The 11,974-nt window shown below is 61.5% G+C and overlaps 1 protein-coding gene across 1 annotated transcript; it reads right to left on the reverse strand.

Moving 5' to 3' along the window:
• Positions 1 to 2,018: 2,018 nt before the first annotated feature.
• On the reverse strand, positions 2,019 to 11,045 carry AMN (amnion associated transmembrane protein). Its single transcript, XM_033191196.1, has 12 exons — positions 10,857 to 11,045; positions 9,757 to 9,875; positions 9,607 to 9,651; positions 4,497 to 4,584; positions 3,906 to 4,123; positions 3,613 to 3,750; positions 3,335 to 3,443; positions 3,135 to 3,217; positions 2,786 to 2,948; positions 2,545 to 2,707; positions 2,380 to 2,467; positions 2,019 to 2,302 (listed from the first exon to the last, which is right to left on the reverse strand). The coding sequence occupies exons 1-12, from the start codon at positions 10,993 to 10,995 to the stop codon at positions 2,198 to 2,200; spliced, it is 1,458 nt and encodes a 485-aa protein (XP_033047087.1). The 5' UTR covers positions 10,996 to 11,045; the 3' UTR covers positions 2,019 to 2,197.
• Positions 11,046 to 11,974: the final 929 nt, after the last annotated feature.

Here is an 11,974-nt window from a genome sequence, read left to right on the forward strand (position 1 = left end):
CCCAGTGGTCCGTCTGGATGTGATAGCGTGTCACCCGTGTGTCTGGGTGTGAGAGCGTGTCACCCGTGTGGATGTGAGAACGTGTCACCCGTGTGTCTGGGTGTGACAGCGTGCCGCCCGTGTCTGGGTGCCGCCCGTGTGTCCGGGTGTGAGGGCGTGCTGCCCGTGTGTCCCGGTGTGACAGCGTGCTGCCCGTGTGTCTGGGTGTGATAACATGTCGCCCGTGTGTCTGGGCCCCAGAAGTGCCTGAGCTCCAAAAGGCAGTGAAACTTCACCTTACTGGCAGAAGCTATTCTGGGTGACTCACTCAGAGGTCACACAAAAGGTTGCTCAGTCTGAGCAGAGGGCATCCTTGGGGCAGGAGTGATGGGTGGGAGGAAGGCGGCGTGCCTGTGAGCCCCAGCCAGGCAGCGCCAGGGCCCCAGGAGGGAGCTGCCCGGGAGGGTCTTCGTGTCCACGCCCATACACGCTAACCCCGCCAGCAGCCCCAAGGAACAGGATGGGGCAGGCCAGAAGCCCCAGGAAGAGGCAGGAGCTCTCGGGGAGGCCTGGGTCAGGGTGAGTGGTCCCTGGTTGAGAGGTTGCTCGGAGTCAGTTTCCCGAGTTATGCACGCAGGTGGCATGCCTTTGCTACTCACTGAGACCTAGTTGTCCTTGGTAGGATAAGGGCAGTGCCGGCCCCTGCAGAAGAGTGCGGACTGGGGAGGAGACTGCAAGCCAGGGCAGGCAGCCCAGCACTCAGCGGGGGCACTTGGGACCTTGCAGCTCTGTGCCAGGCAGCATGGCCTGGGCTGCTGCTGCAGCAAGCAGCTCCCCTGGAAGCCCAGAGCATCTCTCTTTCCATAGTCCACACCAGGGGTAGGTCCCTGCCAGCACAGTCGCATCTATGAGTGGGGTGAGCAGCGGGCGGCAGGTGATGTCCGGTCAGCTCAGGCTTGCTCTCCAGTTTGCACCTGACACTAAAGAAAATTGTGGGCCGGGCGCGGTGGCTCAAGCCTGTAATCCCAGCACTTTGGGAGGCCGAGACGGGCGGATCACGAGGTCAGGAGATCAAGACCATCCTGGCTAACACGGTGAAACCCCGTCTCTACTAAAAATACAAAAACTAACCGGGCGAGGTGGCGGGCGCCTGTAGTCCCAGCTACTCGGGAGGCTGAGGCAGGAGAATGGCGTAAACCCGGGAGGCGGAGCTTGCAGTGAGCTGAGATCCGGCCACTGCACTCCAGTCCGGGCGACAGAGCGAGACTCCGCCTCAAAAAAAAAAAAAAAAAATAGAAAATTGTGGCTGAAAAGTGCCTGTGGGAGTGTCGGACACTTTTTTAAATGCAAGATGGTAGCTGTTGGAGCACACGCGTGAACTGTGGTGGTCACTCAGCGGGACACCACACAGCACCCAGAGTGACACTTTCCAACCACAACACAGACTCACCTGGCAGCATGGCGCCCTGATCTGGGTTACAGCACGTGTCCTGGTGGCTAAGCTGGGCCCTTGGGCAGAAGATTCCGAATGGGGACCAGCCCTGACTGGGGATGCCGGTGACATCTCCAGCCCCAGATACTGGTTTCACAGAAGTGGTCACTGCCACAGTTGCAGCTGCACACATAGGGTCAGGCCCTTGTCTGTCAGTGCAGTGGTACACGTTTGCACATGGGTGACCCCATATGATCTGCCTTCGCAGTGTGACGCATCCAGCAACTTGGTGCCAGGAGGGGTGCCCACCCCTTTTCCGTCCGCCCCACCAGGCATAGCCTTTGGCTCCTTCCACCCCTTGCCTCTCTCCCACCCCTCCCTCCAGCTCCTCACCTTCCCTCCACTGGAAGGCGGGGGAAGACCCCCTCCTAGTCCTGGGTTCACCTTCACAGACCCCAGCCTCTGGCCACCCAGGTGGTGACCAGCGCTGCCTCCAGTAGTAGCCAGCTAGACCCTTCCCATGTCCACCGGGTGCGACTGGGGCGCAAGACTGGGTTCCCAGTCCTCATGGGCGGGGCCAGGGGCGGCATGTCCAGGCTGAAGCAGGTGCAGGAAACACCTTTATTGAGTAAGGCCACCCTGTCCTTGGCTTCCGGAGGAGGGGGTAAAGAAGGGGAGGTTTGGGGGCTGGACGAGGGGGTGGCTAGCCCTCAGATCGACTGGGATCGGGGAGGTTCTGGGGCCAGAGGGGGTGGGGAGCCCGAAGTTTGACTGTCAGGCGGCCGTTCAGGCCTCGGCCTCAGCCCCGGCGAACAGCGGGTTGACGAAGTAACTGTGGCTCGTGCTGTCTGCGGCCGCCTTCGGAACCAGGCTGAGCGGCCGCGGCAGGGGCTGCGGGGTGACAGGGTCAGACGGCGTTCAGGGTCCTGGCCCCAAGGAGGCCCCAGTCCACCCTCCAGCCCGCTCACCAGCTCCTCGGAGGCCTTCACATCGAACACCGGGTTGTGGAATCCGAGGGGCGCCCCGGCCGGGGCCGCCGCCTGGCGCCTCCTCCACCTGAGTGCGTATTAGGGACGTAGCGTGAGCCCCTCGGGGCAACCCCCAGCCCCACCCAGCCACCCCGCCCCGGGTACCTCAGCCTCCCCGCGCGGCGCAGCAGCGGCGGCGCCAACAGCAGGACCAGCAGCGCCAGCAGCAGCGCAGCCGCCACGCCTCCCGCCAGCCCAGCCGCGGAACTGTCCCAGACATGTGCGCCCGACTCCCGCATGGTCGCCTCCAGGACGCCGAGGGCCTCGCCTGCGACGGAGGGGTCGGCTCAGTCTTCCCCGCGGCGGGGCGAGGAGCGGCAGGGAGCGACCGGGCGGGCGCGGTTACCGTGCTCGGCGGCGTCCGCCAGGAGGGCCCGGGCCAGCCGCCCGGCGCCGCCCGTCTCGGGCCCGGTCTCCACCAGCACCACCTGGATCTCCGTATTGGCCTCGCGGAGCAGGGGCGAGCGTGGCACCTTGGACACGGCCACCTGCAGCCCGTGGTACTGAGGCTGGGGAGGGGGACGGGGTTGGTTTGACTCAGCCCCCCGCCCTCCCCGAGCCTATGGGGACACTAAGGGCAGAGGCAGATAGTGGGCAGGTGGGCGGCCGCAGGGGCCCTGCTGAAGGGGCGTCCTAGGCGGAGGCGGTAGGGCTGGGATCGGGAATCCCCTCAGCTGCCCGCGCAGCCCCATTACCAGGCCCAGGAAGCTGTCCAGTATCCTCGCCCGGTACCGCTCCAGGTCAAATGCGGGACCGTGGGTCAGCAACACAACAGCTCCTGCGGCGGGAGGGCAGGGGTCAGCGCCGTGGGTCTGGACCCGGCAGGAAACTGAGGCAGGGGTGAACGAGGTCCTCCAGGCCTTCCCAGCAAGCAGGGCCCAGCGGGGGCGCTCACCACAGAGGTCACAGCACTGCCCCTGGGGTCGGAGGGCACCATGGCAGGCGGCCTGGGGGCAGCGGCCGCCCAGGGACTGGAGCAGATCCGCGCAGATCCACGGCTGCGCCTGGTGCGAGGGGCAGTGGTCAGCGCGGAGGGCCAGAGCGGACCGCAGCGAGAAGGGCGATGCGTCGGAGAGGCAAGCCGGCGAGAGACCGTGGGAGCGCGGCTGCCCTGTCCCGGGCACAGTCCCGACCCTCGCGCGGCACCCAAGACTCCACTGCGGCCTTGCTCACCTCCGCGTTGCCGCAGACACAGCCCGACGGGTCCGCGCAGTCCTCGGGGCCCACGCTCAGAGCGCCCGGCCCGTGGAAGCGTAGGCGGCCCGCGCGGGACGCCAGGAAAGCAGCCAGGTCCTCGTCGCGCGTGAACGTCTGCGGGCAGCCGGGTCCCCACCGGAGCCAGCCCCAGGAAGAGACATCACCTGAGTGCTCAGACCCAACGTGTGCAGACCAGCAGGGGCGGGGGCAGGCCGGGGCGGGCCGAGGCGGGGAGAGGGGACCCGAGCCTCCCTCCCCGCAGTGCTCACCCGGCCCAGAGCCGAGATGCTGCGGACACGCACGGGGCTAGCGCCAGGGCGGAGCCCTACGCGGAAGGAGGCACTGGGCGGAAAGAAGACGTCGTCGTGACGGCAGGGCACGCGCTCGACGTCCACGGAGAAGAGACCAGGTGCCTCGTCCCCGGAGCGCCACAGGTGCGGGTCATGCCAGGAGAAGCGGTCAGAGTCGCGGAAGATCGCAGGGTCGCCTGAGCGGGGGCGCATCCCTGAGCTCCACGGAACAAGCTTCGCACCACACCACGCCACGCTTCTGAGCACAACCTCCCAAGCCCCGCTTCCGGACACTTCCGCTATTCCCTAAACCCCGCCCCGGGAGAGACGCCCTCCCTCCAGTCCTCGCCCCCTCGACACGCCTTCCCTCCGGGCCAGCCCCCGGACGCGCCTTCCCCCAGTCCCCGCCCCTAGACACGCCCTCCCTCCAGTCGCCGCCCCCGGACGCACCACTCTCCAGCCCCGCCCCGGACACGCCTTCCCTCCAGTCCCCGCCCTGGGTACGCCCTCTCCCAGTTTCCGCCCCTGAACACGCCCTTCCAGAGCCCCGCCCCTGCCCGACAGCCTCACCCGCGCCACAGTCCGGGTGCGAGCCCACGTCTGAGACGCCGAATCCGGCTCCTGAAGCCAGGACGAGTTCCCCATCCAGCGGCAGGAGCTGCAAGAGAAACTGGCTAAGGCGGTGCCACGCGGGGGTCCAGGCCTGCTCCGCGCCCACCCCGCCCCCAGGCCCCTGGACGAGAAGCGAGCTCCTGTCCACAGAAGTGGCCCAGGCGAGCTCAGGCCCGGGGTCCTCGGCCTGGCTGAGGCTGGCAGAGGAGGAGGATCTGGCCTGGGAAAGATGGGGCCGCGTGTGCAAGTCCCCGAGGCGGGCACAGCCCAGTGTCCTGTACCTGAGCTGGAGGTCTCACAGGCCAGGGGCAGAGCCCCAGCCCGGGAGCGAGACGGAGCCGTGGGGAGTCTAGGGCAGAGGTGACTCTGGCCAGGGCCTGTCGCCTCCGCCATGGCCCCCTGAGAACGTGCACAGGCCCAGGGCTCCCAGTTCAAACGTTGCCCGGCCCCTGGGGAGTCTGGTGTGTGAGGCAGGGAGGGAGGGAGAGGAGGGAGGGAGAGGCTGCATCTGGGGGCCAGGGGTGCAGGAGGAGGCAGGGAGTGTAGCGGGGCAGTAGAGTTGCCCCTGCTTTTTCTTAGGCCTGGTGTGGGCCATGCAGCTCCCTCACCACAGAAGTGGGGCCACAGCCCAGGCTTCGGGTGTCAGCAGAAATATGGGGGTCTGACCGGCCGCCCCTCCCTCCCCATCTCCTCCAAGTGCCAGGACCTCGGCTTCCTGCCTTCTTGCTTCTGCGCTTCTCTTTCAGGGGCTGAGGGTGAGCGCTGGGCCAGGGCAACCCTTGGTGCCAGGTTATGAGGGGCTCAGCACAGCAGGGCATGCCCATCCAGGGCAGGGCCCACTCTTTGGCCCTGCACCTGAGCAAGAGGCCAACACCCCCAGCGGCGTGAGGTCACACTTCAGTTCCGTGCACACCTGAGTGTGCGGCACTGCCAGCAGGGCAAGTCCACCCACAGATGCAGAGGCGGAGCCATAGGCACAGGAATGTGTCACAGCACAAAGCGCCTCAGGAACAGGGAGGGGTTCCCAGGAGGAAGCATACCAAGAACACCTTTTCTTAAAGAACGAAGAGGAAAAATATAAACGTAAAAATGCTAATAGTTGAACAGACAAGCACAGTAGGTAAGGCCAGGAGTTTGAGATCAGCCTGGTGAGGAACATAGTTGCGACTCCGTCTCTACAAAAAATTTAAAAATAAAAAGAGGATATAATTTTTAAATATAGGGCAACATTCATAATAGAAACCAAACTTGGCCGGGCGCGGTGGCTCAAGCCTGTAATCCCAGCACTTTGGGAGGCCGAGACGGGCGGATCACGAGGTCAGGAGATCGAGACCATCCTGGCTAACACGGTGAAACCCCGTCTCTACTAAAAAATACAAAAAACTAGCCGGGCGAGGTGGCGGGCGCCTGTAGTCCCAGCTACTGGGGAGGCTGAGGCAGGAGAATGGCGTAAACCGGGAGGCGGAGCTTGCAGTGAGCTGAGATCCGTCACTGCACTCCAGCCCAGGCGACAGAGCGAGACTCTGTCTCAAAAAAAAAAAAAAAAAAAAAAGAAACCAAACTTAAGGCCAGGAGCTGTGGCTCATGTCTGTAATCCCAACACTTTGGAAGGCCAAAGAGGGCATATCACTTGAGCCCAGGAGTTCAAGACCAGCCTGGCCAACATAGTGAGACCCCCATCTCTACAAAAACTACAAAAATTAGCCGGGCGTGATGGCACAAGCCTGTAGTACCAGCTACTCGGGAGGCTGAGGTGAGAGGATTGTTTGAGCCCAGGGAGGTCAAGGCTGCAGTGAGCCGTGATCGCGCCATTGCACTCCAGCACTCCAGCCTGGGCAACAGAGTGAGACCCTGTCTCAAAAAACCAAACTTGGCCGAGCGCAGTGGCTCACGCCTGTAATCCCAGCACTTTGGGAGGCCGAGGTGGGCAGATCACGAGGTCAGGAGATAGAGACCATCCTGGTTAACTCGGTGAAACCCCGTCTCTACTAAAAATACAAAAAAATCAGCCGGGCGTGGTGGTGGGCGCCTGTAGTCCCAGCTACTCAGGAGGCTGAGGCAGGAGAATGAGGTGAACCCGGGAGGCGGAGCTTGCAGTGAGCGGAGATCGCGCCACTGCACTCCAGCCTGGGTGACAGAGCAAGACTCCGTCTCAAAAAAAAAAAAAAAGCCAAACTTAACAAAGTATTGATGAATTAACCAGTACAATAGAAAACCTCTACAGGGAACACTTTAAGGTGCTAACGAGGACATGGATGACCTGAAATATTTGGAGACGTCATCTGTGTTCTTGAATGGATGGCTTGACAGCATAAGGCTGTTATTTATCCCAATCAAAATTCCTGTAGTCTCAGCTACTTGGGAGGCTGAGGCAGGAGAATCGCTTGAACCCGGGAGGCAGAGGTTGCAGTGAGCAGAGATCACGCTACTGCACTCCAGCCTGGGTGACAGAGCAAGACTCCATCTAAAAAAAAAAAAAAAAAAAAAAAAACAGGGTGTTTTTTGTTTTTTGTTTTTTGTTTTGGTGGTGGTAGTGGTGGTAGTTGGTACCTGGCAAACCTATTCTACAATTTATCTGCAACAATGAGATCCACAAAGAACCTTGGAGCAGGAGTGAAGGGGATGGATATTAAGCCATCCCGCAGAGCCACAGTGTGGATAGTGTAGGGTCGGCAAAGCGGCCTGTGGACTTGAAGACTGTGGCTCAGAGAGACCCACAATGCCCAGGCACACGCTGGATTCCAGCAATGCTGGAAGAAAAGGGCAAGGTGGAGGACGTTGGAAGCTGGGCTCACTCTAAGGAGAGAAACAGAGCAGGACCCCTCGCTGGTGCACATGCCCCATAGGTACGCAGTCGATTACCACTGTGACTGAGGAGCAGATGGGATTCTCAAACGAAACACAAAAAACACAGTTCTAAGGTAAGGGGTTTTGCATTAGGTCGATTAAAATGAGGGTTTCTGTTCAGCACAGGACACTGCAGGCAAGTCCACAGTGAGCAGACTTGCAAAGCCTCCAGCCAAGGCAGGGGGATGGGTGGAAGACAGGAGACTCCCCCAACAAGAAAGCAGGCAAAGGGTAGAAATGGGAGGAAGGGCAAGGAAAAGGAAAATCGCAGGGAGGGATGCTCCCAACCAGAGAATTACAAAGTAAAGCACTCATGTGCACGGCCTGTGACTCGGGCACCATCTAGGCAGATGGACAACACTGGGAGTCAGGGGTGTGGAGGGGATGGGGGTGCTCAGGCGGCTCTGGGTGAATTTGGCCTTTGCAGGCTGGGACCCCAGGGCCACTGTCCCCTGCCCCTGCACTGTTCCCACCAGCCAATGGATGATCAATGAATGAATTATTGAATAGATGAATGAATGAATGGAGTGTTGCCTCCTTTCAAAGCCCAAGTGCTTCCAATGAGATCGTGAAAGTAAGGAGGCCGGCAGGGGAGGGGAGTAGGGGGAAATCCATGCCCTGGAACCCCCACCCCGGCCTGACTCCTCTGCCCACAGATCCCTCATCAGCTCCCAGTGCCCCCCTCAACCAGGCTGCCTGGTTGCCAAGGTTATGCGTGGGCTTTGGGGGCGGGGCCATAAGGGGCAACTGCCTCCCCTCCCTGCCCTCCTCCCATTTCCCGGGCAGGAACGTCATCATCTTGCTGTGGGTGCCCTGCCCAGTGCCTGGCGGCTTTTGGGTTAAGGTAGCTTTGGAAAACCTGAAGGAATGAATCAAGCAGCCCTGGGGTGGAAATGAGGCCCGGGATCCCTGAGGCTGCATGGGGCAGGAGTGGGCCAGGCCGAGGCCATTGAGCCATCCCCCCCACCTGCACACGCAGGGGCCCCCAGGCCTGGACCCCACGTCTGGAGCCGACACCCCGACCCAGCTCACCAGTGACCCTCACCCAGGAGTGACTGAGCTGGCAGAGGTGCAGGTGACAGGATGAGGACACAGCCCAGGAGTGACTGTGAAGGGGCTGGAAGGAAGCTTTTGCCCAGAGACTTGGCCTGTGGGCCCCACAGTCACCCTGGAAGCTGGTGGGCTGCCGCTGCAATGGGACAGTGGCCACTGAGGATACTCAGCCGAGTGGGGGGGCTGTGTGCCAGTGAAGCTGTATTTACTGTTGCTGAGGTGTGAATGTCATATACTTTTCAAGTGCCACAAAAGATTGTTCTTTTTTCCCCACTGATTACAAAGTGTAAAAACCATTCCTTGCTCCAGCCGTAGGGGCTGCATTTGGCCTGTAACTCGCTGAACTCCACCTTAAACAAGGAAATTGGCTTATTTCTCTGGGGGCCTTACCAGAGCCTTTAATACGTGATAAATTTCCAGGCAAGTGCAGGCTGCAGCGTTTCCCAAACTTACCTGCTCATGGAACCTGCTTTCCTCCCAGTTGCCATCATTTTCTTGGAGTGTTGTGTGAAGCAGTTTGAGAAAAAGGTCCCAACCTTTTTGGCACCAGGGACCAGTTTTGTGGAAGACAGTTCTTCCATGAACTGATGGGGGTGGGGAAGGTTTCAGGATTAAGCTGTCTCATCTCAGATGTCAGGCACTTAAGGAGTGCACACCCACCCAGGTCCCTCGCTGGCACAGTGACATAGGGGTCCCTAGGAGAATCTGATCTGAAGGGTGGTAGAGTGAAGGCAGGAGTGGGCTCACTTCTTGCTGGGTGGCTGCTTCCTAACAGGCCAGGGACCCGGATGGTGGGTAGAGGTGGGGTGTTGGGGACCCTAGTGTTCTAAAGGTGGAGCTTTAGGCACCAGGACAGGGCAAGACTTTGGGGGAATGGCGTGGAGCGGGCACTTCCTGGGAAGACCACCCACTGCTGGGTACCAGAAGGGCTGTGGGGACTGGGCGCCTCCCACCCCTCCAAGGACACAGCCTGGCTGAGACCATGAGACCACGCTCCCCTAGGTTCTCCCCCACCCCCTGCCTACTAGATTATTCTCCAGAGGCCAAAGTCCGAATCCCGCAGCGCCTCCGTGCTGGTGGGGGCCACCTTCGAGACACAGCAGTCCCTGAAGGAGCTTGGGAGACTCTGGGAACCCCCAGCCCAGTGGCAGCAGCAGCCCGGCCTTACCATGTCTGAGACGGCATGACCTTCTCGCACCAGGACTGACACCATCTGCAGGAAGAAGCTGCGTCAGCCCAGCCGGGAGCAGCCCCCACCTGGGCCACGCGGTCCCGGGGGTCCAGGCCCATCACCGACCCCGTCGGGGCTCCCAGGCACCTTGTCCGCCGGGAACTCGACGGCGCCGCCGGCGCACGGGGTGCGATTCTGGCTCCAGTTGGCTGCGACCTCGAAGTCCGTGTTGGGGACCCAGAGTTTGGAGGCTGCATGGGTCAGTGCTGGGGAGGAGGCGACTGAGTACCCGCCGTTCCCGCCAGGATGCTCCCTCCTCAGGGAAGGCCACCCATCCATAGAGGGGCAGAAGGTCCGCGCGGGTCACCCGGGACGCATAGGAACCCCATTCCCGGCGCCCAGACCCAGGCCCTGGGCCCTCCAGGCCAGACTGTGGGCGCCCTGCCCGGGCGCTCTCCGACGGACTTATACTGTATCTGCAGAGCCCGCTCAAACGTGCCCTACAGGACGCCTGCCTAGATCGCCTCCCGGCAGTGCCCCCAGCTTGCCTGGCGCTGGAACAGAGGAGAGGGTTGTTAAGGACAGTGACAACCGGGGCATGGAGGAGGACGGGGCAGCGCAGACCTCTTCCTGGGCCTTGGAATCAGGAAGGCTTCCCGGAGAAGTCCTACCTGGGCCGGGAAGGGCTGCGACAGGGCGCACCCCGTATGAGAAGAGGGAACGGGCTGGGGGCGGCGGGACCCGCTCAGGCCCGCCCCGAACGGGGTGGGTGGGGTAGTCGTGAGGGAGCCGCGACGGGTTTAGGGAAGGGGCGCCAGGGACACGCGCCGGCCTGGTGTGAGGGCGGGGGAGGGCTCAGTGCCCCCTTGCGGACCGGGAAACTGAGGCAGTCTGCCAAGCCCCGCAGGCGCACACTCGCTGCCCTCGGCAGGTTCTGGGGACCGCGCCCACTTCGCAGACAGAAAAACCGCGAAGGCAGGAGCCACCGGAGGCCGGGGCTGGCGGAGGCTCCCGAACCCCCGCCTCTCCTTTCCGGCGCCGCCAGACGCACTGGCCGCGCACTCCTGGGCCGCGCACTCGCCCGACCAGGGAGGCCAGCTCGAGTTTCACGCCCCCCCGCCAAAGCCCTGGCTGCCCACTCCTCGGAAGATCTTCACCCTCCAGATCTAGAGCGACCTCGGCCCTGGGTCCTGACAGACCCGCTGCCGTCCTGGGCCCTGGCCCGCACCATTGTGGCCCCGGCTCACCGCAGAGCTGCAGCCACAGCAGGACCCGGCCCAGGGCGCCCATCTCGCCTCTGCTCCTTGCGCCCGACCAGGAGACTTTGCCCCATTGGACCCACGTGACCAGGCAGGTCGGGTGGGGACACCGGGGTCCGTTACACATTTACCTCCAGACCCGCCCAGGGCCGACTCTTCAGGCCCCTGGGAGGCACCTTCTCAGCCTCTCCTTACCCGCCCCTCCAGGGCCTGAACACCTCAGGTTCTCAGGAAGAAGGGCTTGGCGGGACTAACCGACCCCGTAAAATGGGTGTCTTGCCGGGAGGGGGAATAAAAGACCTCTGAATTCACCCCTTTCTCTGTCCTGTGTGCCGCCAGGGCTGAGCCTAGTCCGCTCACCATTGTGACTGGTGTCCACTTCTCCACGCAGTGCCCCCCTCCCATGGGTTGCAGATGGTGGTTGGATGATAGAAGGAAGATACTGGATGGAACATGGTATGTGGATGGTATACGAGGGTGGATTGTGGATGGTGGTGGAGAGTAGTGGATGGTGAGTAGGGGACAGTTCATGGACAGCAGCATTGATGGTGCACGGTGTAGGGCATATGGATGCGTGGCAGGTGAATGGTGAATGGTTGACAAGGGGTGGATGATGAGTGATAGAGGGTGGATGGGTGATGAATGGATGGATGAGGATGGTGAGTGACAAATGAATGAATGGCCAGGTGCGGTGGCTCATGCCTGTAATCCCAGCACTTTGGGAGGCTGAGGGGGCGGATCACGAGGTCAGGAGATGGAGACTATCCTGGCTAACACGGTGAAACCCCATCTCTACTAAAAAAAAAAAAATACAAAAATTTAGCCGGGCGTGGTAGCAGATGCCTATAGTCCCAGCTACTCGGGAGGCTGAGGCAGGAGAATGGTGTGAATCCAGGAAGAGGAGCTTGCAGTGAGCTGAGATTGCGCCACTGCACTCCAGCCTGGGCCACAGAGTGAAACTCCATCTCAAACAAACAAACAAAAAAAAAAAAAGAAAAGAAAAGAAAAGAAAAATTAATGGATGGTAATCAGGGAATGGTGGATGGAGAATGGCATAAGTGGATACATGGCCAGCAGGTAGGTCATAAAGAGTGGGTGTTGGCCGG

The sequence above is a fragment of the Trachypithecus francoisi genome, unplaced genomic scaffold (assembly GCF_009764315.1).
Source record: "Trachypithecus francoisi isolate TF-2019V2 unplaced genomic scaffold, Tfra_2.0 Lachesis_group3, whole genome shotgun sequence".
NCBI lineage: Eukaryota > Metazoa > Chordata > Mammalia > Primates > Cercopithecidae > Trachypithecus > Trachypithecus francoisi.

Excerpts from the sequence above, each read along its gene's own strand:
- AMN (XM_033191196.1), bottom strand. The coding sequence starts at position 10,995 with ATGTGTAACGGACCCCGGTGTCCCCACCCGACCTGCCTGGTCACGTGG. Across the intron at positions 9,876-10,856 it reads GCTGTGGCTGCAGCTCTGCG|CACTGACCCATGCAGCCTCC; the intron begins GTGAGCCGGGGC and ends CCTCCTCCCCAG. Across the intron at positions 4,124-4,496 it reads GCACCCGGACTGTGGCGCGG|GCGACCCTGCGATCTTCCGC; the intron begins GTGAGGCTGTCG and ends GCCCCCGCTCAG.